General features: G+C 47.7%; 1 protein-coding gene across 1 annotated transcript in view; it reads right to left on the reverse strand.

Moving 5' to 3' along the window:
• The window catches only part of TRPM4 (transient receptor potential cation channel subfamily M member 4), a 46,118-nt gene that overhangs the window by 3,088 nt on the left and 16,170 nt on the right, over window positions 1-26,860 (reverse strand). Inside the window, exons 7-23 of the mRNA XM_035134745.2 lie at window positions 26,117-26,181; window positions 23,188-23,370; window positions 22,871-22,970; window positions 21,724-21,839; window positions 19,046-19,384; window positions 16,462-16,590; window positions 15,845-15,974; window positions 14,196-14,341; window positions 13,006-13,118; window positions 12,235-12,318; window positions 9,785-10,141; window positions 7,035-7,167; window positions 6,125-6,299; window positions 5,482-5,650; window positions 5,042-5,223; window positions 3,340-3,472; window positions 771-843 (exon numbers count right to left, since the gene is read on the reverse strand). Coding sequence (XP_034990636.2) covers window positions 771-843; window positions 3,340-3,472; window positions 5,042-5,223; window positions 5,482-5,650; window positions 6,125-6,299; window positions 7,035-7,167; window positions 9,785-10,141; window positions 12,235-12,318; window positions 13,006-13,118; window positions 14,196-14,341; window positions 15,845-15,974; window positions 16,462-16,590; window positions 19,046-19,384; window positions 21,724-21,839; window positions 22,871-22,970; window positions 23,188-23,370; window positions 26,117-26,181 — 2,627 coding nt within the window. The remainder of the gene's footprint in view (window positions 1-770; window positions 844-3,339; window positions 3,473-5,041; window positions 5,224-5,481; window positions 5,651-6,124; window positions 6,300-7,034; window positions 7,168-9,784; window positions 10,142-12,234; window positions 12,319-13,005; window positions 13,119-14,195; window positions 14,342-15,844; window positions 15,975-16,461; window positions 16,591-19,045; window positions 19,385-21,723; window positions 21,840-22,870; window positions 22,971-23,187; window positions 23,371-26,116; window positions 26,182-26,860) is intronic.

The following is a 26,860-nucleotide window of genomic DNA, read 5'->3' on the forward strand; positions in this document are numbered from 1 at the left end:
ATGATGTCACAGGGGATGGGACAAATCGGAAAGCTGCCGTCTTAGCCCCTCAACACAAATACAGACACGCCCAATCTCCTCCCTCCCTTTGCCTCAACTCCCCATCTTTTGGCTACTCCCATTTGGAACGGCTGTGCGCCTCATCATCTCCCAGTGGCTTCCCATTTCCTTCCTCCTGTCAGGGACTGTGCTGAGGAGGGCTGCACTGAGGAAGAATGGTGGGAGCCTCTCCCTCCCCTTGCTCCTGCTCCGGATCCTGAATCTTCCCAGGAGCAGGAAGGACAGTATAGATTTGGAACAGTGGTTTGCAGAGGGGCATGGTTCAGAAGGCAGAAGCTGGGAAATAATGGATGGGGAGCAGCTAGGAGAAGAAGAAACACTGGGAGAGAGAGGGCTAACAGAGTCACAGTCTCAGGACAATATTCACACATTCATTCACACACACACACACACACACACACACACACACACACACACAACATCTCCAAAGTCACAGAAAGCTCAGAAAGTGTCAGAACAGGAAGCACAGAGGGTACAAGGTCAGATTACAGGACGTAGGAGTGACATACATTAATAGGGACAGCAAGGGGTGGATTCCTTAACTGGGAGCCCCGCCATTTCTAGGGGATGTGTTCTTTGTTCTCTCGCTGTCATTATTAAAGTTTCTAACTGGTAAGAAGACTCCCTTTCCCTTTTTCTGCTTATCTACAGCCACGGGGTAGGAAGCCGATTCCCTGAAGCCTGACACCTTTCAGCTCCACTCTTCATACCTGTGTCTCGAGGGTCCTTAAGCGCCGGTCCGATTCCTTGATCTCCGAAAGCTGCTTCAAAGCTTGATCCACCCTGCAGGGTTAGAGGAGGGAGTGAGTTACAAGATGGGTGTTTTCGCCTGCCCACCTGGAGCCTCTCTAACCACCTCTCTCCCACCTCCTCTGACCGCTGCCTAGATCCAATTCCCGTGCTCGTCTCTTTGCCAGCACAATAATGCCCAAAGTGCATTGGATAATCTCTCCAAAAAGTCATAATGAAAACTCTTCAATATCCATGCAAAAAGCTGCATGTTCGGAATGAATGGAGTGGAGGTATTGGTGGGAACCCCTTTCCACCAGAAGACAGGGAGAGTTATTTCTGAGTTCCTTCTGGACCCTGCAGTCTTCATCAGAGGCTCTTCTTTGTGTGCCCACCATTGCGAAAGGTCCCAAGGGTGGCAACATGAGAACAGGGTCTTTTCTGTGGGAGCTCCCCATTTGCAAATGCTCTTCCCAGGGAGGCCTGCCTGTTGCCTTCGTTACATATATTTAGGCACCAGGCATAAACATTCCTCTTCACGCAGGCCTTTGGCTAATTAAACAAGCATAGAATCATAGAATTGTGGTATATAAATTTAATACACAATGATAAATAAATTTTATACACAATAATAATAAATAATAAAGTATATCTTAGGAGTTGTACTAGAGCAGGCATCCCCAAACTGCGGCCCTGCAGATGTTTTGGCCTACAACTCCTATGATCCCTAGCTAACAGGACTAGTGGTTGGGGAAGATGGGAATTGTAGTCCAAAACATCTGGAGGGCCGAAGTTTGGGAGTACCTGTACTAGAGCCTTCTTTTTCAGCAGACATGTGGGAGCAGGTCTATGTGTGCCAATATGTCAAAGGTAAGCAATGAGGGTATTTTAATTACCTGACTAACATATATTTAAAACCTCTGACTTCTCCCCAAGTACCCTGGGAACTGTACTTTATTCCCTCACAGAGCTACAATGCCCAGCTCTTGTAAGAAGCTATATTTCCCAGGATTCTTTGGGGGAAAGTCAGGTGCTTTGAATATATAGTGTCGCTGCAATTCTGGAAGACATTGAAAAACAGGGTTGGAGGAGAAATTTGGTTTCGCTTCATATCTTAAATGCAAACTTATCCACTTCATGATTCCTACCCTGTTTCTCATATTTTAAGACATACCCATAAAATAAGCCATAGCAGGATTTTTAAGCATTCAAGGAATATAAGCCATACCCCGAAAATAAGACATAGTGATAGGCGCAGTAGCAATGCCGGCTGCGGCAGGAGGAGGAGGAAAAAATAAGACATCCCTTGAAAATAAGCCATAGTGTGTTTTTTTGAGGAAAAAATAAATATAAGACATGTCTTATAATATGAGAAACACGGTACAACAATTCATGAACTAAAATCTTTCAAAATCCACCCTTCTCTGAATTTTGCAGTGCAGTTCTTCAACCAAATAATATGCACAAAAATGTGTAGTGTGTGTGTACACACCGTGGGGAACCGTGCCTTAAAATGCTTGTAATAGTGAAAGTAAAATACAAACATGCCTTAGGAAAAATTGCATTAAAAAAGGCTTGTATTAGGAGAAATGTGGACCAACGAATTTTCATGAGGACTTAAAAAAATCCACAAACCGATGCATACTGAATTTAAGATTGGAAAAACGAAAAACTAAGAGAAAACAAAACCGACAGATTCAACCACACATAAGTGTGGAAGAAAAATAGTGGGGGTAGGGGGTGGGCTGAACTAGATGACCCCCAGGGTCCCTTCCAACACTCCTATGATTCTATGAACAGTCCTTGAACACTGTGGCGAACTCTTACCTTCCAAGTTCCGGACTGCAGAATCCGGGACCGGCAGCCATTTGACACCGGAAGTTGCGTCGATGTAACTTCCGGTGTTGCTTTGCCCTTCTATGGGCACCCAAAATGGCCACCGCCGGCTTCAAAAGTCGTTTGTACGCATGTCAGAAAGTGTGCCGACGCAACTTCCAGTGTCGCTCCGCCCATCTATGGGCACCAAAATGGCCGCCGCCAACACCGGAAGTCACGTCTATGCACTTCCGGACATGCGTACATGCGACTTTTGAAGCTGGCGGCGGCCATTTTTGGTGCCCATAGAAGGGCAAATCAGAAAGAAAAAAAATGGCCGCCGGCAGGAGAAAATAATGGAGAAAAACGGGAGATGAAGTGATACGGGGGACCACCAGGAAAAGGTAAGTAAAAAAGGGGTTTTCCCGGGGAAAACAGGAGACTTGGCAGCTATGGGCGAACTGAACGTGTAACCAGGGCTTTATTTGAGTGAGAACTCACTGGAACTCGGTTCCGGCACATCTCAGATGGGCACCATTGCCGTTCTAAGAGAACGAGGGAGGTGTTCATGGTGACCTATGGCACCTCTTTTCCTAGAAAAATAGCGCTGTGTGTAACTAACTCCTTCCCAAGCAGACTTACGGCATTCCCTGGTACGTTACCCCTCCATCCCAACCCTTTCTCTTCAGTTCCCTCCCACATTTCTTCCTTGCCTCCACTCCCCACAAGCCTTACTTTTGGGAGGTTCGCCGGAGCCTCTCCGTGTCACAATCGCGTTTCTGCCGGGCCTGAGCAACCAAGTAGTTTTCTTTCTGCACCGACTCCCACGTGAGCAGCCGTTCGTCTTGGGTGTCGGAGAGATCCAGCACTGCCCAAAAGATAATTGGAAAAACAAGAGGAGAAGCGGGGAGACCTGGGTGAGAAAGCTGTGTATTGGGACGACTGGTACTTGTCAGCATTCATAAATGACTTAGCCCAAGAGCCAGGGGAGTGAACAGGGAGTCTGGCTATCCAGCAACCAGTTACTGCTTCAAATGCAGGAGTGTCAGGGACTGTGCTGAGGAGGGCTGCACTGAGGAAGAATGGTGGAAGCCACCCCCTCCCCCTGCTCCTGAATCTTCCCAGGAACAGGAGGACAGTATAGATTTGGAGCAGTGGTTTGCAAAGGGGCATAGTTCAGAAGGCAGAAGCTGGGAAATACTGGATGGGGAACAGCTAGGCGAAGAAACACTGGGAGAGAGAGAGTTAACAGATTCACAGTCTCTGGACAGCATTCAACCCCCTTCTCCAAGAACACGGAGAGCTCAGAAAGTGTTAAAACAGAAAGCGCAGAGAGTACAAGCTCAGGTTACAAGACCTAGTGACCTAGATTAATAGGGGCGGAGGTTTGGGTGAGTAACTCTTAATTGGGAGCACCACCATTCTAGGAGACGTGTTCTTTCTTCCCTCACTGTGATTATTAAAACCAAAACCGTTTGAAAACCAGGGCACAGCTTCCAATTCGCTGCAAGAGCTTCCTGCACTCAATCGGAAGCTGCGTTGGATGTTTGGCTTCCTGAAAAATTGTTGCAAATTGAATCACTTACTTCCGGGTTTGTGGCGTTCGAGAGCCAAAACGTACGAGTACGAAGCTGTCTGAGAACCAAGGTACGATTTATTGTAATTTTATGTTGTGGACTGCCCTGAGATCTACGGGTATAGGGCGGTATACAAACTTAATAATAATAATAATAATAATAATAATCCTATATAATAAAGTCCCGGTGTCTCTGCGTCCAGTCCCTGTGTCCGCGGTAATGCGCATGTGCCCCACGGACACAGGGACTGGACGAAGAGGCGGGACGTACACACATGCGCGTTCTCTCCCCCCTCAACCCTCTGCCTCCCGCCCCCCTGCAGCGGCGGCCCAAGATGGTGGCATCGGGCTCCGGGGCCGCGACGGCGGGAGCCCAGTCCGGCTTCCACTGCTGCCGTGGGCTGCGGCCCCGGAGCCCGATGCTGCCATCTTGGGCCGCCGCCCCTGCCCCCTGCCAACCCTACCTGGCCCGTCGGAGGAGCGGCGGGGCCGCTGCCTTCCCTCCCTCTCTGCGCTTGGCCGCGGGACACGATGGGAGAGCGCTTTGTTTAATTGCGTTCCCGGCGCGCCCCGCGGCCGAGCGCAGAAAAGGAGGGAAGGCCGCAGCCCCGTCGCACCTCTAGCGCCTGTTTTCTTAATGGGCTGAATGAGACTAGTAATAATAATAATAAGTTTAAGCAGCTGAGGCTTTTTAGCCAGCGGCATGATGAACGTGGTGTGGTTTTTGTGGGAGTGCAAAAAACACACACCAGAAGGTGTGAGAGTGGGAAGAAAGGAAAGGGCAGCTGTGCCCTCTTGGATTCTGGACAAGAGTGTCCCTTCTACCTTCCCCATTCTCCTGCCTCCCATCCCAGCACTCACAGAAGTGTTTCCCCTTTGCCGACTGCACTTTACGGACGTGTCGCTTGAAGAAGAGGTGCAGGTGGCTGATCAGGATGAACGGCGGGGCCAGGGCAGGGCGGCTGTGATACTCCAGGATCAGGTTGTAGCGCTGGGATTTCCAATAAATGTCGCTGTTGCCTTGCACTTTGGAGAACGTGTAGCTGTTGTTGAGGGGGGGCGGGTTGCAGGAGGGATAGAAATATCATAGGTGAAATGGTAAGCCACAAACAGGCAAACCTCAGCTTCCCACGCCCTGAAATCCAGTAGAGGAGACTACTGGTCTGACTTGGTATACAGGCATTCCCCCAATGTCCGCCCGCTTATGCCTATTTCATATTGGCGCGCCTTCGCTTTTGAGCCTCGTCCGCTCGCTCTGTGCGCACCGATTCACGGCAGGTGCCGACGACCGCGGTAGGTACCTGAACATAGCGATGAGCAAGTTGAGAAGCAGAATATTGGCTACCAGCAGGAAGATCACGAGGAGAATGAGCACCAGCCAATTGGCATAGGTGTTGGTGCAAGGCTCCGCGTTTTCCATATAGATGGCCAAGGGATCGTAAGTGCAGTTTGACGCTCTGAAGAGGGAAGCTGGAGATGGAAGGGGAGAATGAGGTGGGATTTCCTGAGAGTACAGCTCCCTGGAGCCCCTAAAAGCAGGGGCATAGTGTGGGGAGGGCTCATTGTCCAAGCACTCTTTTTTTCTGTGCAGCCTGTGCTTTCCCGGCAAACGCCTACTCTTTGCAGCTGAATCAGAGCAAATGGCAAGGTGCAGGAGACCCAAACTGCTGTTCCGATTTAGCTTTAAAGAGCAGCTTTTCTTGGAGAAATCAGAGGGGCAAATGAGGAAAAAGCTCTTGGGTACAGAGGTTGGACGTGTGCCTAGAAAGCACGGAATGAAAAGTGAATCTGGATGAGCCCAAAGCCTCGGCATTCATAGGGGAAAGCTCTCCGACTCCTTGATTATTTTGGTTGCGCCCTCCTGTGTTCCTCCCTATCCCTTCCGAGTCGGCAAAGGTGGGGTGCCAGTCTAGAATGGAAGCCAGAGCCCCGTAGGACACCCACCGTCAATCTCATCCAGTGGGATCTGCCCAAAGATTTGCAAGTAAGGACGGTAGAAGACACGGCGGAAGATCCAGGGGAGACGTCGGTCGTGGGGGAGCAGCAGCCCCTCAGTGGTGACCCCATAGGCCACAAGCCACACCGCAAGGAAGAACAGGAAGAGGAAGACATCCTTCATCTAAAGAGAGACGAAGGAGAGAGCAAAAATCACCCTTTCGACAGAAGAGATGAAAGAAAAGAGGAGCTTGTTTTTCTAAAATAAAATCTGCTAACTCGATTCAATAGGTATGTAAAACCATTTGCACATAACAAATAGCAGTCTACACAACACAAAACACTGTTGCTGTAGGTAGGTTTATTTTATTTGTTGTTTATCTTATATTTTGGAAATGTACATCCAGGGGGGTTTTTTCCTTTAATTTTTTGGGGGCCCCCAAGAGAGTGGGGCCCTAAGCCAGGGGTCAGCAAACATTTTCAGCAGGGGGCCAGTCCACTGTCCCTCAGACCTTGTGGGGGGCCGAACTATGTTTTGAAAAAAATATGAACGAATTCCTTTGCCCCACAAATAACCTAGAGATGCATTTTAAATAAAAGGGCACACCCTACTCATGTAAAAACACCAGGCAGGCCCCACAAATAACCCAGAGATACATTTTAAATAAAAGGACACATTCCACTCATGTAAAAATATGCTGATTCCCGGACCTTCCGTGGGCCGGATTTAGGAGGCGATTGGGCCGCATACGGCCCCCGGGCCTTAGTTTGGGAACCCCTGCCCTAAGCTATAGCTTGTTTAGCTTATACGTAAATTTAGCACTGATCCCAATATCCCAAACTGGGGCAGCTGCTCTTGCGCACTCGAAAGGCCTGCTGTTTGCAACATCCCACCCAAATCGCAGGTGCATCTGCTCACCATCTTGCCAACGATGATCATCTTGGGCCCCAGCTGCTTGTTTACAGCAAAGATGTGGATGAGACGAAGGGTGAATACCATGAAGTCCAGGCAGAGAATGGTGCGTCCAGATTCATATGACTTTGGAAACAGCCTGAGAGGTGTACAGTGGGTTAAGAAACCGATGAAAAGAATGTTTCCTTCCTTGCAGACAAACAATCCCTTTTCCCTTCTCAAGAGCCAGTCAATTCCCAACCTCACAATTCCCTGTGGTAGAATCACAGCGGAAGTTGCCCCAGGTGCATTTTTTTGGGGGGGGCCACAAAATTTCAAAAGGGAAAAACAACACTATCTGCCCTTTCTAGAAACAACTGAAAATATTATTGTTCTGACAGGCTTTTTTGGCTGGATAAACGGGTCTTCACGGTGAGCGTCTACTTTGTAAAGTTTTTATATTGCTTTAAATACTGTATGTTTGGGTTTTTTTTAAGGGTTTTTCACGGTTGTTATTATTATTTTATTTTGACAAAGTAATAATCATACAAAAAATAAGAATCAAAATGTGCACCCCATCACCAAGACCATTCCATTGTAACTATCCAACTTCCTAAAATTTCAACACCTCTTGCGATGGTTTGGCTCCCTTTCAATTTTAACAGTACAAATTCTACAAACACCCTCCATATCTCCTCAAATTAATTTCTCCTGCATATTCCCCATCTTACCTTAATGGCACATGTTCATTTATCATTAATAGCCATATCCCATGCCTCTTTATACCATTCATCCATTTTAGATGCTGCTTGCCCCCTTCCTCTTCCTAGCTATCATAATTCGTGCAGCTGTCAATAAATTTGTGAGCAAGTCCTTCCTAGCCTGCGAACCTTCCACTCCATTGTAAATTGATAAAAATGCTGCCTCTGGACTTTCGGTCAGCTATAACCCAGTTCCAGGGTGGCAACAGAAAGCAAACTAAAAATGCTTTTGCAGTTCATCAAAACTATCCAGCAATATCAAGTTATAGGAAAATTGGTGCTATTAACCGTAATCCTTCTAGTTGGTTAATTGGTTCGGCAACTTCCATGCACATTGCAAATGACATGTGATGCTAATTGCCGTATTTTTCGCTCCATAACACGCACTTGTGTCCTCCTAAAAAGTAAGAGGAAATGTTTGTGCGTGTTATGGAGCAAATGTATGGTCCCTGGAGCTAAAGGCTAACAAGAGGGAAAGAGGGTGTTTAAAGGAAACCGCTCAACAGCTGATTGCAAGAGATCGGGGAGGGAGATAAGGGATGCTAGCTCCCTTCCCGGCCTGCCCCCTTGCCCCGCCCTCCATTGTTGAATGTTCTGCAGAGGGAGGCTGTTTGTTTCCCCAGCACATGTGACTGGCTGATTAGATTATCTGTCTGGAAACTGTAGAAATGGCTCCCTTTCCTTTCCTAAAGAAGCTGCAGAACTGTGAATTGAACCCCATAAAACAGGATTTTTCCCTTTGCAAAGTAAGCTCAACAACTTTGAGCTGATCCCCAAAATTGAAGCTTTCCCCCATTTGCAAAAAAAGCTGCACAACTGTGAGCTGATCCCCCCCAAAATGGGGCTTTTCCCATTTGCAAAAGAAGCTGCACAACTTTGAGCTGCTCCTCAAAAAAATTGAGCTTTCCCTCTTTGCAAAATAAGCTGCACAACTGTGAGCTGATCCCCCCAAAAATGGGGCTTTCCCCTTTTCCCCCTCTAAAAATTAGGTGCGTGTTATGGTCCAAAAATGCGGTATTTCCCCCAAGAGTTAAATTATAACTAATCAGAGGCAGCTACAGGAGAGCTATGAGATTCAGGTGAGGGTCAGATGCCTTGTCAATCCCAGCAGGTATATAAGAGGACGGCCCGGCCTACCCAGGCACCTCTCCCAATCGCAGCTCCTATGCCTGCTCTTGTGAGCGGGCCTTTACTCCATAAGATGCACAGGCATTTTCCCTTCCTTTATGGAAGGGGAAAAGTGAGCCTTTTGGAGTGAAAAATGCGGTAATTCAGAGGGGAATTCCCAGTGTTAAAACAGACTATTTATGTATGTTACTACTGCGCCCTGTGTTTCGTTAGCCCCAAAGTGGAAAACAAGCGAGGTCCCAACTGAAGAAGAATGACAACTTAAACTGATGGAATACACACAGCTTACAGATTTAACATATAGAATAAGAGAAAAAAGAAGAATGTACGTTTAAAGAAGACTGGAGAATGTTTACTGAATATATGGGTGAAAATTGTGTTCATTTAAAAACACTGGTAGCATTAAGATTAATTCAACAGTGTAAATAAGTTTCGATGGATGTAACAATAGATTACTGAATGGTTTAGTTCATGTAAAATATGCAGGGATGTATGGCATGCAAAATGAACCACAGAAAGAAAAGAAGGGAAGTCATTGATTTAAGGTTGTTTAAATGAATACCTTGGAAGCCAAATGGAAGCCGTTCCGGAAGTCTGTTTGACTTCCAAAATGTTCGGTAACCAAGGTGCGGTGTCTGATTGGCTGCAGGAAGCTCCTGCAGCCAATAGGAAGGCACGGAAGCTGCGCCAGACATTGGGTTCCAAAAGAACATTTGCAAACCGGAACATTCACTTCCGGGTTTGTGGCATTCAGGAGCCAAAACGTTTGACTCGCAAGGCATTCATTAACCAAGGTAAGACTGTATTTTGAAATGTAAATTAGAAAATTTAATTTAAAAATTATATGTATATATAATAATTTCTGCCTAGTGCAGAAATTCCTCTGACCTGCAGACGAGCCCCAGCATGAAAAGCAGCAGAGCCGTGATGTCGAGCTGGTTCCAAGTGTCCTGGAAGTACCGCCGTACCCTGAGCGGCAGGGGGAGGGAGCCCACAAAACAGCCTTGGCGCACCTCCTCGCAGACCAGCGTGAAGACCCAGATGTACAAAGCGATCTCTGTGCCGGAAGGGCCCTTGGGAGGCGGGGGGTCGAAATCCAGAAGCAAGACGTAGGAGAAGAGGAAGAGGAAGAGTAGGTACATCACGACGTTGCCCAGGAAGGCCGTCACGGGAGCTACCCAGAACTGACGCCACCGTCGTAGCCAAGTCGGGCGAGTGGAAAGAGGGAAGGGAGGGTCTGGGTTGCTAGGAGAGGGCAAGGAGTGGAAAGGATGAGAGGAGGTAATGAGTAGGATAAAATAGAATTAGGGCTGCCACCCAAATCTAAGTGGTTCTCAAACTTAATCCGTTCTGGGAGTCCGTCCGACTCCCAAAACAGTTCAAAAACCAAGGCATGGCTTCCGATTGGCTGCAGGAGCTTCCTGCACTCAAGCGGAAGCTGCGTCGGACATTCGGCTTCTGAAAAACATTTGCAAACTGGAACACTTACATTCGGGCTTGTGTGGCGTTCAGGAGCCGATTTGTTCGGCAACTAAGCCGTTTGGGGACCAAAGTTTGACTGTAGAGGTATTCGCCACATGGGTTCTGGTCAACTAATCAATTCATCTATAGATTAAGCTTGCAGATGGATAAAAACTACTATTACTATTACTCCTGCTAATCCTATATAATAAAGTCCAAGTGTCTCTGCATCCAGTCCCTGTGTCTGTGGGATTGCGCTACTGAGCAATCCCACAGACTACTACTGAAGCTCCGGGCTCCTTCCTCCTCCTCCTCCAGCAGCAGCAGGAGCGCGACCCCTCTGGGTGGGACAATGGCGGGACCCCCTCCTCCCACCTCCCGGCAGCTCCGGCCGCCCCTCGTGGCTCCTCACGGGCACGCCTCACCCTCACGCGGCGGAGGCTATGGCGACACCCCGCTCCTCACCACTGACCTCCCCGGCGGCCCCCTCAGCTCCACGCCCGCTGCCTCGGCCCGGGCCGCCCTCCTCAGCCCACTGCCGCCTCAGCCGGTGTGTCCCCGCTCGGCCCCACTCGCCATCCCTCCAGCCTCCTCAGGCGGAACCGGGATTGGCGCGCCCTGTCGCCACCCGTTATTTTAACGGGCTTCATGATACTAATGGTGATAATAATTTTATTATTTATATTATATCCCGCCCATCTGGCTGGGTTTCCCCTAGCCACTAATCCTTAAATGAGAAGCAATTAAAAGAAAAGCTTTAATTATGTGCATATATGTCCCAGAATAATTTAAAGTGGTCTTATGCTACTTTTAACAGTCATGGCAGCCCCCGCCCCCCAAAAAAAGACTGCGCTGGGAACTATAGTCCTGTGGGCGGTCTCCAATTAGCACCCATAACAAACTACAATTCGCAGGATTCTTTGAGGAAAGCCATGGCAGTTAACGTTGGTATAGGAGTGCTTTAAATGTAGGGTTCAGATGTGATTCCTTCCTTTGCTTGTGAAACGGGAGAAGGCCTCTTAAAGTGGTGTTTCCCACCTGCAATTTTTATGAGTACCTGTTTTACACATGCTCACATATGCGCGCGTGCACACGCACGCACGCACACACACACACACACACACACACACACAACATCCACATTGCCTAATTCAGCAAGCTGGGTACAGTCAAACCTCGGTTTTTGAACATCTCGGCTGCCGAATGATTTGGAAGCCGAACGTCGAAAACACAGAAGTGAATGCGTCCATTTTTGAACGCGCCTCAAACTGCTTCCGAGGCGTGTTTTTCATTTTTACCCATTGACTTTGCAGCCAGCCCCTTGATCCTCGGTTTTCGAACGTTTCGGAAGCCGAATGGACTCCTGGAACGGATTACGTTTGAAAACCGAGGTTCCACTGTAATATATTTCAAACTGATTAACCTAACCAATTCATATATTCAGCCTTGCACCCCAATCTGGAATCTCTCTCCTTCGGAGCCTTTCTTCAGGAACGGAGAGATAAAAGTGACCTGATTCCAACCAAGCTTCTGGCATGCCTGCAGCTGTGTTTAAAAGCCCCGGGTCAGTGTGTGCTAAAAAGTAATAATAATTTTAAAATGCACCAAGCCCCAGAGAAATCCTTTGGCTATGGCAGACTATGCTGGACACTCAAAGAGGGGACCTGGAATATCGCTAAATCAGAGGCGGGGAACGCTCTCAACATCCCTGACCACTGATGATGCTGGCAGGGCCTGAGGAAACCTATATACCAAGAGCATATGAAGGGCCGCAGGTTATGCAAGGAATTCAGCCTCCAGGCTCCTTTGTGGCAGCAGTGCTGAAAGTTAGGGTCCCCCCTCCCCACACCTTCCCAAGGAATGACCGTTCCCCCTACTCAGATAGCATGTCTCCGATGGTACTTTTCACGTCCGTGTCAAGGCTGTCCATCTCAGCTTGGTACAGGTCCTCATCCATGGCTCTGTCGAAAGAGGAAGCCACGCTCAGGTTCAGAGCAAGCATGGTTAGCATCAAGGCATGGCCCTGACGGCTCCCAGGGAAGCAAGGCCTTCTAGGGTGTTAATGCTGTGAGCTCCTCCATCGTAGGCTCACGTTGTATATATGTGTAAATAAACCATATATCAGGACGCGGGTGGCGCTGTGGGTTAAACCACTGAGCCTGGGGCTTGCCGATCAGAAGGTCGGCAGTTGGATCCCCACAACGGGGTGAGCTCCCGTTGCTCTGTCCCTGCTCCTGCCAACTTAGCAGTTCGAAAGCATGTCAAAATGCAGGTAGATAAATAGAAGGTAAACGGCGTTTCCGTGCGCTGCTCTGGTTCGCCAGAAGCGGCTTAGTCATGCTGGCCACATGACCCGGACGCTGTATGGCGGCTCCCTCGGCCAATAAAGCGATATGAGCGCCACAACCCCAGAGTCGTCCGCGGCTGGACCTAATGGTCAGGGGTCCCTTTCTCTTTACCTTTAAACCATATATCATAAAGACACCACAGTCTCTGCTGTCCCTCATTCCAGAGGAAACCGAGCCCTGAGTAATAGCCTGGAACCCCGAGAATCTCGCACTGCTCGGAGATTGGGGTGGCATGCAACAACAACAACAACAACAACAGTCTCTTGGCAACAATTTTAGTTTCAGACAGGGCTCACCCACCTGTACTTGATGAGGTCGGTAAATATGAGAGGGGGGCAGAAGAAAGTCAGGAGGAGTTTCCAGACAGCGGTGCCTCGGTCCATCTCTCCCCACCAATTCTGGGTGAGCAGGGACTGTGGGGAGAGCACAGAAGAGAATTAGCAGGAGTTGGGACCCCTCAACCTCCCAAGCCTTAACAACGTGGGACCAGTTTACCTACGAGATCATCGTACCCCACATATGCCCGCTCAGCTTCGATTGGCAGAACTAGCACAGCTGCAGCTGCCACAAAATACCCCTTCCACATTTGAATCATAGAATCGTAGAGTTGGAAGAGACCACAAGGGCCATCCAGTCCAACCCCCTGCTGAGCAGGAAACACCATCAAAGCATTCTTGACCTATGCCTGTCAAGCCTCTGCTTAAAGACCTCCAAAGGAGGAGACTCCACCACATCCCTTGGTAGCAAATTCCACTGCCAAACAGCTCTTACTGTCAGGAAGTTCTTCCTAATGTTTAGGTGGAATCTTCTTTCTTGTAGTTTGAATCCATTGCTCTGTGTCCGCTTCTCTGGAGCAGCAGAAAACAACCTCCTCTATATGACATCCTTTCATATATTTGAACATGGCTATCATATCACCCCTTAACCTTCTCTTCTCCAGGCTAAACATACCCAGCTCCCTAAGCCGTTCCTCATAAGGCATCGTTTCCAGGCCTTTGACCATTTTGGTTGCCCTCCTCTGGACACGTTCCAGCTTGTCAGTATCCTTCTTGAACTGTGGTGCCCAGAACTGGACACAGTACTCCAGGTGAGGTCTGACCAGAGCAGAATACAGTGGTACTATTACTTCCCTTGATCTAGATGCTATACTCCTATTGATGCAGCCCAGAATTGCATTGGCTTTTTCAGCTGCTGCACCACACTGCTGACTCATGTCAAGTTTGTGGTCCGCCAAGATTCCTAGATCCTTTTCACATGTACTGCTCTCAAGCCAGGTGTCACCCATCCTGTATTTGTGCCTTTCAATTTTTTCCCCTTTCATTTGTAAGGACGCGACACAGCTTCCCGCACTATAGGAGTTGCTGTTGATCCTGCTCAATGTTAGCTGCTTCACAAAACTCTTAAAGGGAAAGAGGAATCAGCAGCTCTGTAGCAGACGCTTGAGCAAGAAGCATCCTTGCAGCGGTCCAGTGTTCTGGACACAACCATACCTGCACACCATCATGCGCAAAAAACAGGCGGGCGTCAGCCTGGTGAGCAAGCTGGAGGACAGTGGCTCCTCCCCAGAGTTCGGAGCGGCGCACCAGCAGTTTGTAGGCCCGGGGCTCCCCGTTTCGGTAACATTCCCCAAATACACCTGGAGTTGGGGTGGGGGGTGGGGTGGGAGAGAAGAAAGGGAGGAGGAGAGGCTTACTTACAATGTCAAGGAATTTCCAACACGTCCCACAAACCGTGCAGGAGACTTAACACTGGCATATCACTCCTAAAGGTAAAGGGTAAAGGGACCCCTGACCATTAGGTCCAGTCGTGATCGACTGGGGTTGCACGCTCATCTCACATTATTGGCCGAGGGAGCCGGCGTATAGTTTCCAGGTCATGTGGCCAGCATGACAAAGCCGCTTCTGGCGAACCAGAGCAGCGCACGGAAACGCCGTTTACCTTCCCGCTGTAGCGGTTCCTATTTATCTACTTGCATTTTGACGTGCTTTCGAACTGCTAGGTTGGCAGGAGCTGGGACTGAGCAACGGGAGCTCACCCCGTCGCGGGGATTCGAACCGCCGACCTTCTGATCAGCAAGCCCTAGGCTCAGTGGTTTAACCCACAAAGCCACCTGGGTCTTATATCACTCTTGCGACAGTGCAAAAATGCCTTTCTCCATCCTCTCTGCTATCCAATGGCAACGTTCAAGTGTGGGCAGCCTTTGGGTCGCCAGATGTTGCTGAACTACAACTCCCATCGGCCACAGCAAGCATGGCAAACGGCGAGGGATGGTGGGAGCTGCAGTTCATCAGTACCTGGAAGGCGACGGGTTCCTTGGTTCGAAACAAACAAGGAGCGACCTAAACGCTCTTTAGAATAATAAATTAATAATAATAATAAATTTTATTTATACCCCGCCCTCCCCGGCCAAGGCTCAAGGCAGCTAACACTAGATACGGTATAAAACAACTGATTAAAATAAAACTTAAGAACAAGATTAAATACATTAAAATTAAAATGCAGCCTCATACGGAAGGAAAAGGAAAAGGAAAAAATGGTGGAGGGGATCAGGTTGGCTCCAGGCCAAATGCCAGGTGGAACAGCTCTGTCTTACGGGCCCTGGGGAAAGAAATCAGGTCCCACAAGGCCCTGGTCTCAGGAGACAGAGCGTTCCACCAGGTCGGAGCCAGTTCCACCAGGTCGAAGCCAGTGTTGAGAAGGCCCGTTCTAGTTGAGGCTAGTCTGATTTCCTTCAGGCCCAGGACTTCTAAGGTGTTACTATTTATGGATCTTAAGGTCCTCCGTGGGGCATACCAGGAGAGACTACCCCAGGCATCCCCAAACTCCGGCCCTCCAGATGTTTTGGACTACAATTCCCATCATCCCTGACCACTGGTCCTGTTAGCTAGTGATCATGGGAATTGTAGGCCAAAACATCTGGAGGGCCACAGTTTGGGGATGCCTGGACTATCCCATAAATACGAGGGTCTTAGGCCGTAAAGGGCTTTAAAGGGTCAAAACCAAGTTTCCTCGGAGTCTGAACCGGAAAGAATTGAGGCTGCTTTGCAGTCATTGACTGCAAACAGCTAGCCTTCCCTTCCTGCCTGTTCCTCTCAGGTCTTGCTTTCCCACCCCACCCCAGCCTCCATAATGTCCACACCAATGGCCAAGTTCTCAAAGCACATGGCGAGGTACTTCATGGCTGCCTCTTCCTCGGCCTCCTGCTCCTGGTGCGAAAGCTCTCGGAGAATCCGGGCTGCGGCCAAAGCCCCAGCCACTGCATCGGGTGCCTAAGGGCGAGAGGAAAGGGTGGCTATCAGTGGAGACAGAGGCAAGGAAACAACCCTCCAAAAAAGCTGCAGGCAGCTGAGAGCTAGGAGGGGGAAATACTCTCATCGTATCCAGATGTGGCAAAATCACTGCCTGGTTGTCCTGCATTTCCAGCTGGTTGTATAACAATCATAATATAATAATAATAATAATTTATTAATTATTCTCCGCCCACCTGGCTGTGTTTCCCCAGCCACTCTGGGCGGCTCCACCAAACATTAAAAACTTCCCCAAACAGGGCTGCCTTCAGATGTCTTCTCAAAGTCAGATAGTTGTTTATTTCCTTGACATCAGATGGGAGGGCGTTCCACAGGGCAGGCGCCACCACCAATAAGGCCCTCTGCCTGATTCCCTGTAGCTTCACTTCTCGCAGTGAGTGAACCGCCCGAAGGCCCTTTGGAGCTGGACCTCAGTGTTAACTATATTAATAATTGTCACCATACACACCATTTCCCAGAAATACATGGCCATCTCTCTGCGGTTCAACAACACAGCCCAGATGAAGAGGTCCGTCCAAGGGTTTGGCGAAAGTTTGGAGCGGTACAAGGGATCTCCGTTGAGTAATGATCCTTTGCTCTTGGGAGAGGAGAGAGAGGCACGATGAGCAAGAGACAGAAAATACTCACACTTAGCTTAGATCTTTGGTTGATATTCAACAGCTGCCCAGAATCTATCACCCCTCCCCCCAACTTTAGCCTCAGCAACTTTCCAAAATTTTACTGAGGACACAGAAATCTGAAACAAATTACAGTGGTATCTCGACTTACGAACGACTCGACAACCGAATTTTTCGACTTACGAATGGGGGTAAATGGCTGCACGCTTACGAATGTCTCGACATCCGGGGGAAAAACCGTGGCAGTTTTAGATAGGGATTTTTCGACTTACGGATTTTTAGATAGGGTTGCTTCGACTTAGGAATTTTTCCGTTTTCAATGCATTCCTATGGGAAATCGCATTTCCAATGGCTTTTTCCGACTTACGAATTTTCCGACTTACGAAGGTGCCTTCGGATCGGATTAAATCCGTAAGTCGAGGCACCACTGTATTTTGGTGCCCAGGTGCACGTTGCCTTAATGCGTACATGTTGCTTCTGGTAAATGAGACACTGTAGCCACTAGAGGGTTGTGAAAATTTGTATCCCATGCTTTTTAGACTCATCTATCCATGTCTTATCTGAAACCAAAGGGGTGCATCAACTGCCAGATGTGAACTCCCCCCCCTTCCAGCTCTCCTACCCAGCTACAGAGACTCTCAGGGCCAGAAAATGAGTGAAACCACTGCCTGGGGTGAGGGGTAGTTAGCAGAGACAAAAAAAGGCCAGAGTTTCAGGAGGGTTGGGCAGAATTGCAGCGGGCGATGAGGTAAGTGAACAGGAAAAAGTGTCCCCTTTGCGAGCTTGAAGGTGGGGGCAGAGAATGAGGCGGACAATTTGTTTTATGCTGCAGAGATGGTCAGACATTATGCCTGGGGTCTCTTGGAATCTGAAGGTGCAGCAATGGAAGGAACGGAACTCTCTTGGGATGTGAATGCTGTGGACTCTCTCCATCTCAGCTCAGGTTGTATATACTGTATGTGTCAATAAACTACATATACTGAAGGTAAGCCGTCTTTAGGGAAGCTTTCAATGTTTTAGGGAAGCTTTTTAATGTCCTCCGCGGACCCGTCTGGGACGGATTAATCCACTTTCCATTACTTTCAATGGGAAAGTTCGCTTCAGGTTAAGTACGCTTCAGTTTAAGTACTCCGCGGACCACCTGGAACCGATTAATCTACTTTCCATTACTTTCAATGGGAACGTTTGCTTCAGGTTAAGTACACTTCAGGTTAAGTACGGATTTCCAAAACCAATTACACTCATACTTCGGGTTAAGTACGCTTCAGGTTGAGTACTCCACGGACCCGTCTGGAACGGACTAATCCACTTTCCATTACTTTCAATGGGAAAGTTCGCTTCAGGTTAAGTACGCTTCAGGTTAAATACAGACTTCCAGAACCAATTGTGTACTTAAACCGAGGTACCACTGTACAGTATTATTATTATTATTATTATTATTATTATTATTATTATTATTATTATTATATTATTATTATTATTATTATTATTATTATTATTATTATTATTATTATATCATAATGATATAGGGTTGCCACCTGTCCTGTATAAAACAGGATTGTCCTGCATTTCAGTGTAAAATGCTACGTCCATGGATGCAACGCTCTCTCTCTCTCTCTTTCTCTCCCTCTGTCTCTCTCTCTCCCTCTCCTGTGTGTGTGTGTGTGCACCCGTGCCAAGTTAGGGATCCTCTCCAAACACATACCGTGTTTCTCCAAAAATAAGAAACCGTCTTATATTTATTTTTCCTCAAAAAAACACACTATGGCTTATTTTCAGGGGGTGTCTTATTTTTTTCCTCCTCCTGCCGCGGCCGGCATTGCTGCTATGTCTTATTTTCGGGGTATGGCTTGAATGCTTAAAAATCCTGCTATGGCTTATTTTATGGGTATGTCTTAAAATATGAGAAACAGGGTATGCTTGAAAGGGGTTGTGAAAAATCATGTATTTAAGCTCTGGATAGCCAAGCACAGACATATTTACAAATTCATGCGTGCCTCTCTCTCTCTCTCTCTCTCTCTGTGTGTGTGTGACAAATTCAAGAGGGATATTCTGTTAGGCTGCAATAGATTGTAATGGATTGCTTTGAAGTCAGTTCAGCACAAGATGGGGGGGGGAATCCCCCCAGCCCTGCCTTAAATTTTGCCAGAACAAAAGGTGGCAACCCTATAAAGATCCCACACTATCCACTGTGCCTCTTTGTTCCAAAAGGAAAGGCAGACCCTGATAAGCGCACCTGGCAACCTGGAGATTGGGAGATTGGCGTGTATTGATATATTAAGGGAAAGCATGCATAAAATGCACACATTAGGAAAAACAGCATCCAAATTTTTAAAAAATTCTATCAATTTGCAAAATGTGCACATTAGAAGGGGCACTTCATTGGAAGATGGGCCTTTGGCCTGGTTCACCTACCCCTGTCCCTTTGGCGGGCTGCAATCCGTCATAAAAGGGAGCACAGACATCCCCCAGCAGGTCATGGAGGATGTGAGCCACCTGGGGCAACTGGTACTCAGGCAGCGACCGGTCCAGCAGCAAGTATTCAGCAGGTGAGGAGGGCTCAGGGCCTGCGGCTTGGCGCCGCTCCAGCAGCTGATGCAGAAGCGTGCCGCTCGGGGTCCCTGCGTAGAGCTGCTCCAGCTTCCCCCACGTCAGGAACTGCCCAATGTCCAGTCCGTTCTCCACAAAGAGGCGCACCAAGGCCGGACGGTCACCCACCAAAGCGTCGTGCATCGGGGCCATCAGCAGGCTAGGCTGCAGAAGAGAGAAGGGATGGCGGTCAAAGGGGGTGGGAAGATAAACCCCCTGAGAATAACTGATGGGAGACTCCTGTCGGTCATGTGCAACCTGCTATTCTTATATATATATATATATATATATATATATATATATATATATATATACAGTGGTACCTCTACTTATGAATAACTCTATTTACAAATAACTCTACAACTCTACTTACGAATGGAGCTCCATCCACCATCTTGGATATGGTTTAGATAGGATTTTTTCTACTTACAAATTTTTTGATAGGGTTGCTTCTACTTATGAATTTTTTCTCCCAATGCATTCCTATGGGATTCGACTTACAATTTTTTTCTACTTACAAATGTGCGTTCGGAACACATTAAATTCGTAATAGTGGTACCTCACAAGACGAATGCCTCGCGCAACGAAAAACTCGCAAGACGAAAGCGTTTTGCGATGTTTTTGGTGAAGTTTTCTATGGTCGCGCTTCACAAGACGAATGTTTTTTGCGTGGTTGTTTTTTTTGTGTGCCGCGGCAAGATGAAATTATCGCAAGACAAAGCGACTCGCAGAACGAATTACTTTCGTCTTGTGAGGCATCACTGTATGTATACACACACACACACACACACACACACACACACACACACACACACTGGTACCTCTGGTTACGAACTTTATTCGTTCCGGAGGTCCCTTCTTAACCTGAAACGGTTCTTAACCTGAGGTACCACTTTAGCTAATGGGGCCTCTCGCTGCCGCTGCGCCGCCAGCACACAATTTCTGTTCTCATCCTGAGGTACTACTTCCAGGTGAGCGGAGTCTGTAACCCGAAGTGTTTGTAACCCGAGGTGCTTGTAACTCGAGGTACGTCTCTCTCTCTCTCTCCCTCTCCCCCCTCTCTCTGTGTGTATGAGAATATCTCCCACATATTGCCATTTCCCATTGTCCTTTACCTGTACCTTTTACACAGCATAATTCACAATATATTGCCAGGTCAAAAATTATGTAATGCAACCCGATATCATGATATGGACTTCAAACTGGTTTTGGATAATATAAATGCTATAGGAACTCTAAGGTCTTATACTGTATATATAAAATAAATGTTTGTGAATGTACAAGGGAAACACATACATAAATATATAAACCACGGGTCTGAAATAGTACAGGAGAACAATCCTGAAGCCATTTTGACTCTCCCAAATTGACCTCAAATGTTTCTCTGCAAGGAGGAAGGAAATGGGGAAAGCTTTCCAATTGTCTTTGGACTGTAGGGGCTTACACCTCCCTTTTCAAATACAGTTTGGGAAGTATCTGTTAAGCTGAGCACACTATCAACATGCAAGAGATTCAGGAACTAAGTCAGGCATCCCCAAACTTCGGCCCTCCAGATGTTTTGGACTACAATTCCCATCATCCCTGACCCCTGGTCCTGTTAGCTAGGGATCATGGGAGTTGTAGGCCAAAAAATCTGGAGGGCCGCAGTTTGGGGATGCCTGAACTAAGTATTTACCATCTCAAAGGAATGGGCAGACTACCCAGAAAAGGCAATTAGATAAGGCATTATCAGGTATCCTGGCAGACAGCAACACACTCAAATTTCTGCTGGGGACCACCTCTTTCTGTGATGTATGTATGATGTCCATAGCTGCCAAGTTTTCCCTTTTCTCGCGAGGAAGCCTATTCAGCATAAGGGAAAATCCCTTTAAAAAAGGGATAACTTGGCAGCTATGATGTCTTGGGGGAGGTCTTGAGCTACAGGGAAGGTAATTTCAAAAGTCTATATAAGACCTTGCACACCAATGTTCTGGGTTCCTCTCCTCCCTCCCTGCGTGGGGGACTGGGGGACCCTGTCGCAACAGTTTAATAAAGATTGGGCTTACTAGCTGCTTTGCTTCTCAATATTCTCTGGCTGGCCTCTGTTATTTTCTCCTACCAATAGAGAACTTACTTAAGGGCTCTATACGGGCTCTTAGACACCCCATAAGGGAAAAGGAGCACATATTCCCCATAAGGGAAAAGGAGCACATATTATAACATATTGATATATCACCCAGCCCTAGTCTGCACCCGGCCTCATGCAGCTGCTCAGTGACCATGGGCTAGTCACACTTCTCTGAAGTCTCTCAGCCCCACTCACCTTACAGAGTGTTTGTTGTGGGAGAGGAAGGGAAAGGAGAATGTGAGCCGCTTTGAGACTCCTTAGGGTAGGGATAAAGCGGGATATCAAATCCAAACCCTTCTTCTTCTTCTTTTCCTCCTTGCTGCTCCCCAAAAGTCCCCTCCTCCATGTCTTCTCTGCCTTTGCCTTCATCCTCTCGCCTCTTTCCCTGCTGACTTACCTCCCAGTCAACATCCCCACGGAACAGCTCGGTGCTAGCAATGTCCACACGGTTCCAGGCCACAGCCAGGTGCAGCTCATCCAGGTAGCAGGTGGCTTCGCGGGATTGCTTACAAGCTGAAATGAGGGGAGAAGGAGAGACCTCCTTAGCCTTGGCTTCCCGTGTCTCCCTCTGCAACACCGTCAATGGGGAGAGGGTGGTGGGTGCGAGGTGAAGGGAATCCTTGCAAGGGAGAGGATAAATTCTCAGAAAAGGGAGATGAGATCTTTGCAAGGAGGAGGTGTCTATGGGAAAGACCTAGTTTCGAAATGAAACACCAGGGTTACTTTGCTTGGGTTAGCTACAGAAACTGAACCCCAAACTACATAATATGAAATAAGACAATGGGGTGAAAAGGAAAAATTAGAAACCTTTTAAAAAAAGAACTGGGATGGATTCTTAAACTGTTTTAACAGATTTGATCAAAATGTTTATGGGACATCCTGGGTACTTTTGTGACTTACATTGATATAATAATCGATACCACCATGCCAATATGTTGCTTTGCAATGTGTCAACCTATTTTTGTATTCATTTTAATTATTTGATTTCTATATTGAAAGCAATATTTAGGGTTGGTGTGTCATCAATGCTAGTCCGACTCAGCGTAAAGTACCTATTGCAGCTTCTGGACACAGTCAACTTAGGTCCATTAATTTCAGTGGGCTAATTCTTAAGTAGAACTTAGATGGATACAACCCTCAAACAATTAAATGCAAGTTGGGAATGTTCGGCAAATCTCAGTCCTGGTTGACTTCCTTTTGTGGTTCATATCCAGCCCATGTTAACTTTGAAAATATTGCAAGGGCCAGACAGGTACCACATCTGAAGATTCCTTCTTTATGATATTGGTGCCGCCCTAGAATTTCCCTCAACCACTGAGCGAAGGACTTTCTGGAATGTTAGGTAACTTCCATGATTGGGTTATTTTTCAGAGCTCAGGACTGAAGGTTAGTAGGAACCACTGACTGGAAAGGAGTTTGTATTGTATGAAACTTCTACAGCCCACTTTTCCATTTAAGAAATAACCAATGCGAGAAGAGGTTGATTGGTGTGGTAAACCCCAAAGCCAAGGATCAGCCAGAGATATCTGTGGTAGGGTATTCACCTTTAACCAGCGCTTTGAGAAGGACAGTCTCAAACTCCTCAAGACCCTCCTGGTCTGAATAGACAGTGACCAGTTCCCTTAGAGCCCCAATTTGCTCCACCTGCAGAGGGGGAAAAATAGAAGCATTGTCTTGGGAGATCTATGAGAGAAAACGAGATTCCCTTCCCCAGAGAGAGATTTTCAAGTGCCCACAACCCTGAGGACTGGTAATGGGAAGTCTCAAAACCCCATAGGAATGAATTTGAGCTCTGCGAAGCCCATGGAGAAAGAATATTTTTTTTTGTGAAGGGGAGGGGAGTTGCAGTTCTGGGTCCTACCTCCTCTGCCAAGTCCTCCAGTTCATCGGCGGGGAACTTCCCCTGCATCTTTTTCATCGCCCGGGCCTTCATGGGCTCTCCAGGCTGGGTCTCCTGCAGCAACCCAGCTAAGCAGTCAGCTGCTCCTCCGGATCCTGCCAAGAGCAGGCAAGGGATGGAGGCGTGTACAGCATCAGAGACGCGCTGGGGGAAAGAACAGGACCGAAGATGAGCCCCTCGGGAACCTACGAAGCCAGGGGCCGCCAAACGGTTTGGGCCAGTGGGCACGAGGGATATTTCATTTTCTCTGCTCTTCTTTTGTTTTCATTGCCGTACTGGCCTGAATATAAGCCACACTTCCCCCCTGCAAATTCCGACCGTGAAAAGTTAAAGTGCGGCTTATATCCGCGACCTTACGGTAAGCAGCCAGGAGCGTGGGGCAAACAGTGCCAGGAGCACGGCAAAGCGGGGCCTGCCCCGCGCATAGTCCCCCTGTCCTCTCCCCCGAGGCAGGGAAGGGAGAGAGAGCGAGGAAGGGGAAAGGCAATGCATCGACGCAGCGCGGCTTCCCCCCCGGTATGCAGCCGGGAGCAACGAGGAATGGAGCGGCTTATATTGAGGTTTTTTTCTTTTTTTCTTTCCTCCCTCCTCCAATTTTAAAAGTGTGGCTTATATTTGGGTGTGGCTTATATTTGGGCCAATACGGTATGTATTTTGTGATTTTATGCTGCGATTTTATGCTGTGACCCGCCCTGAGACCTGCAGATATAAAGCAGTACGGTCGTACTTTGGTTGTCAAACGGAATCCGTTCTGGAAGTCCGTTCGGCTTCCGAAAACGTTTGACAACCAAGGCGCAGCTTCTGATTGGCTGCAGGACATTGGACATTCGGCTTCCAAAGAATGTTCGCAAACTGAAACACTCACTTCCGGGTTTGTGGCATTCGGTAGCCAAAACGCTCGACTCACAAGGTGTTCGGGATCCAAGGTATGGCTGTATACAATTATTATTATTATTATTATTATTATTATTATTATTATTATTATTGGGACCCAGGTGGCGCTGTGGTTAAACCACTGAGCCTAGGGCTTGCTGATCAGAAGGTCGGCGGTTCGAATCCCTGTGACGGGGTGAGCTCCCGTTGCTCGGTCCCAGCTCCTGTCAACCTAGCAGTTCGAAAGCACGTCAAAATGCAAGTAGATAAATAGGAACCGCTACAGCGGGAAGGTAAACGGCGTTTCCATGTGCTGCTCTGGTTCGCCAGAAGCGGCTTTGTCATGCTGGCCACATGACCTGGAAGCTATACGCTGGCTCCCTCGGCCAATAATGCGAGATGAGCGCGCAACCCCAGAGTCGGTCACGACTGGACCTAATGGTCAGGGGTCCCTTTACCTTTACCTATTATTATTATTATTATTATTATTATTATTATTATTATTATTATCAATCTCGACTTCAGTTTACCACATCAGCTTGTGATTTATTTCAAAGACTTCCTGACAGATGCATGTTCATATGCAATTGCGCCTAATATATTTTGGTTTCATGAATTTTTGGACGTTGTTATCGTTATATGCTTCTTTATGCACATTTTGGCACTAGTCCCCTCCCCCAAAGTGCATACTGTGGTACTTCGCAATACGAATGCCCTGCAAGACGAATTTTTCGCAAGACGAATGCGTCTTGCGATCTGATGGTGACTCGCAAGACGAATTCATTTTGCAAAAAATTCATCTTGCGAATCGCGGTTTCCCATAGGAATGCACTGAAATTTAATTAATGCGTTCCTATGGGCAAAAAAAGAAATTTCAATGCATTCCTATGGGAAACTGCGATTCGCAAGAGGAATTTTTCGCAGAACGAATTGACCCGCGGAATGAATTAAATTCGTCTTGGAAGGTACCACTGTATCAATACACGAAGGGTGATTTGTAGCATGTTCCCAAGGGTTTCTGTCTCCCATCTGTTTAACAATAGAACAACTTTTGTACCTACCGTACATTAGGCTGCTGAAACGAAGGCTCCATACATTTGAAGGGCACCCTCACAAGAATCCTGGGAACTGTACACAGAGCTACAGTTCTCGGCACCCATAACAAACTATAGTTTCTAGGATTCCTCGAAGAGGTGTGTCCTTTAGAATGCGCTTTAAATGTATGCAGCTGGTAAAAGCTAACTGGAAGCAGACTTTGACGTGAAAGGATCGTGAGCTCAGTTCAGTCACTGCACAGAAAACAACTTCCTAAGGTCAGAACGTGCTCAGAGGCACCCTGGTTTGTTTGTTTTTAAATTTCAGATACATTTGCTCCTGGCTCCTGATTCGTAGATCCTGAGGTTCTAGTAAAAAAAGTAAAAAAATAAAAAATACAATGGAACCTCGTTTTTTGAGCGTCTCAGAAGCCGAACGTTTCGGTTTTCGAACGGCAAAAACCCGGAAGTAATTGCTTCCATTTTTGAACGTGCCTCGGAAGTCGAACAGCTTGCGCCTCGGTTGTTGAACATTTCAGAAGCCGAACGGTCTTCCAGAACAGATTACGTTTGACAACCGAGGTTCCACTGTAGATCCGGCAAACCTCGAGTCTGTCCACCTCACTTCCTACTGCCCCTTTTACAACGTTCACAGCGACCACTTCATTTGTGTATCTCCTTCCCAACAGCTCCTTCTGTTAGGGCTGTGTGTCTCCCGCAAACCCATACTCTCCAACAGGTCCAGGCCAATAGCCAGGATGCAGCTTCCGGGCCATGCTCCTGGGCGAGTCACGTGACCCCGTGTGAGATTTCGGTCCTCCCCGAAAGGTTCCCCCCCGATGCAATATCACGACACCCAAAATGGCTGCTGTGCTCTTGTGCAAAAAAGCAGGGTGTCCTGTTTTTCCCAGGACAGTTGAGGGGTATGCAACCCTTCCCCCCCCCCCGCCCCACTTCCTTTCACAAGCTCTCATGTCCATTACCTTGAACATAGCCGAGTCCCCACTGATGAGCAGCAGCAACACAGGAATCTCAATACTCCCAGCACCTGCGGGCGGCAGCAGTGAGATAAGGAAATTACCCAAGAGAAACCTAATGATGCAGGGCAAAACAAAGGACCAATATTTTGGGATACCAGAACGGAAATATACAGTGATGCCTCACAAGACAAATTTAATTCGTTCCGCGAGTCAATTCGTTTTGCGAAAAATTCATCTTGCGAATCGTGGTTTCCCATAGGAATGCATTGAAATTTCTTTTTTTTGCCCATAGGAACGCATTAATTAAATTTCAATGCATTCCTCTGGGAAACCGCGATTCGCAAGACATTTTTTTTGCAAAACGAATTTGTCTTGCGAGTCACCATCAGATCACAAGACGCATTTGTCTTGCGAAAAATTTGTCTTGCGGGGCATTCGTATTGCGAGGTACCACTGTATCATGAGGGAAGTTGGCCAGGGGTCTGGAAGTGTAGCAGCCACAGAATTCAGAGTAAATGTGTACAGTGGTACCTCGGTTTTCGAGCATCTCGGAAGCCAAACATTTCGGTTTTTGAACCCCGAAAACCCAGAAGTGAATGCTTCTGTTTTCAAACGCGTCTCAGAAGTCGAATGGCTTCCAAGGCGCGTTTCTCAATTTTCTCCATTCACTTTGCCGACAGCCCGTTGCGCCTCGGTTGTCGAACGTTTCGGAAGTCGAACAGTCTTCCGGAACAGATTACGTTCAAC

This window comes from Zootoca vivipara, chromosome 13 (genome assembly GCF_963506605.1).
Source record: "Zootoca vivipara chromosome 13, rZooViv1.1, whole genome shotgun sequence".
Lineage (NCBI taxonomy): Eukaryota > Metazoa > Chordata > Lepidosauria > Squamata > Lacertidae > Zootoca > Zootoca vivipara.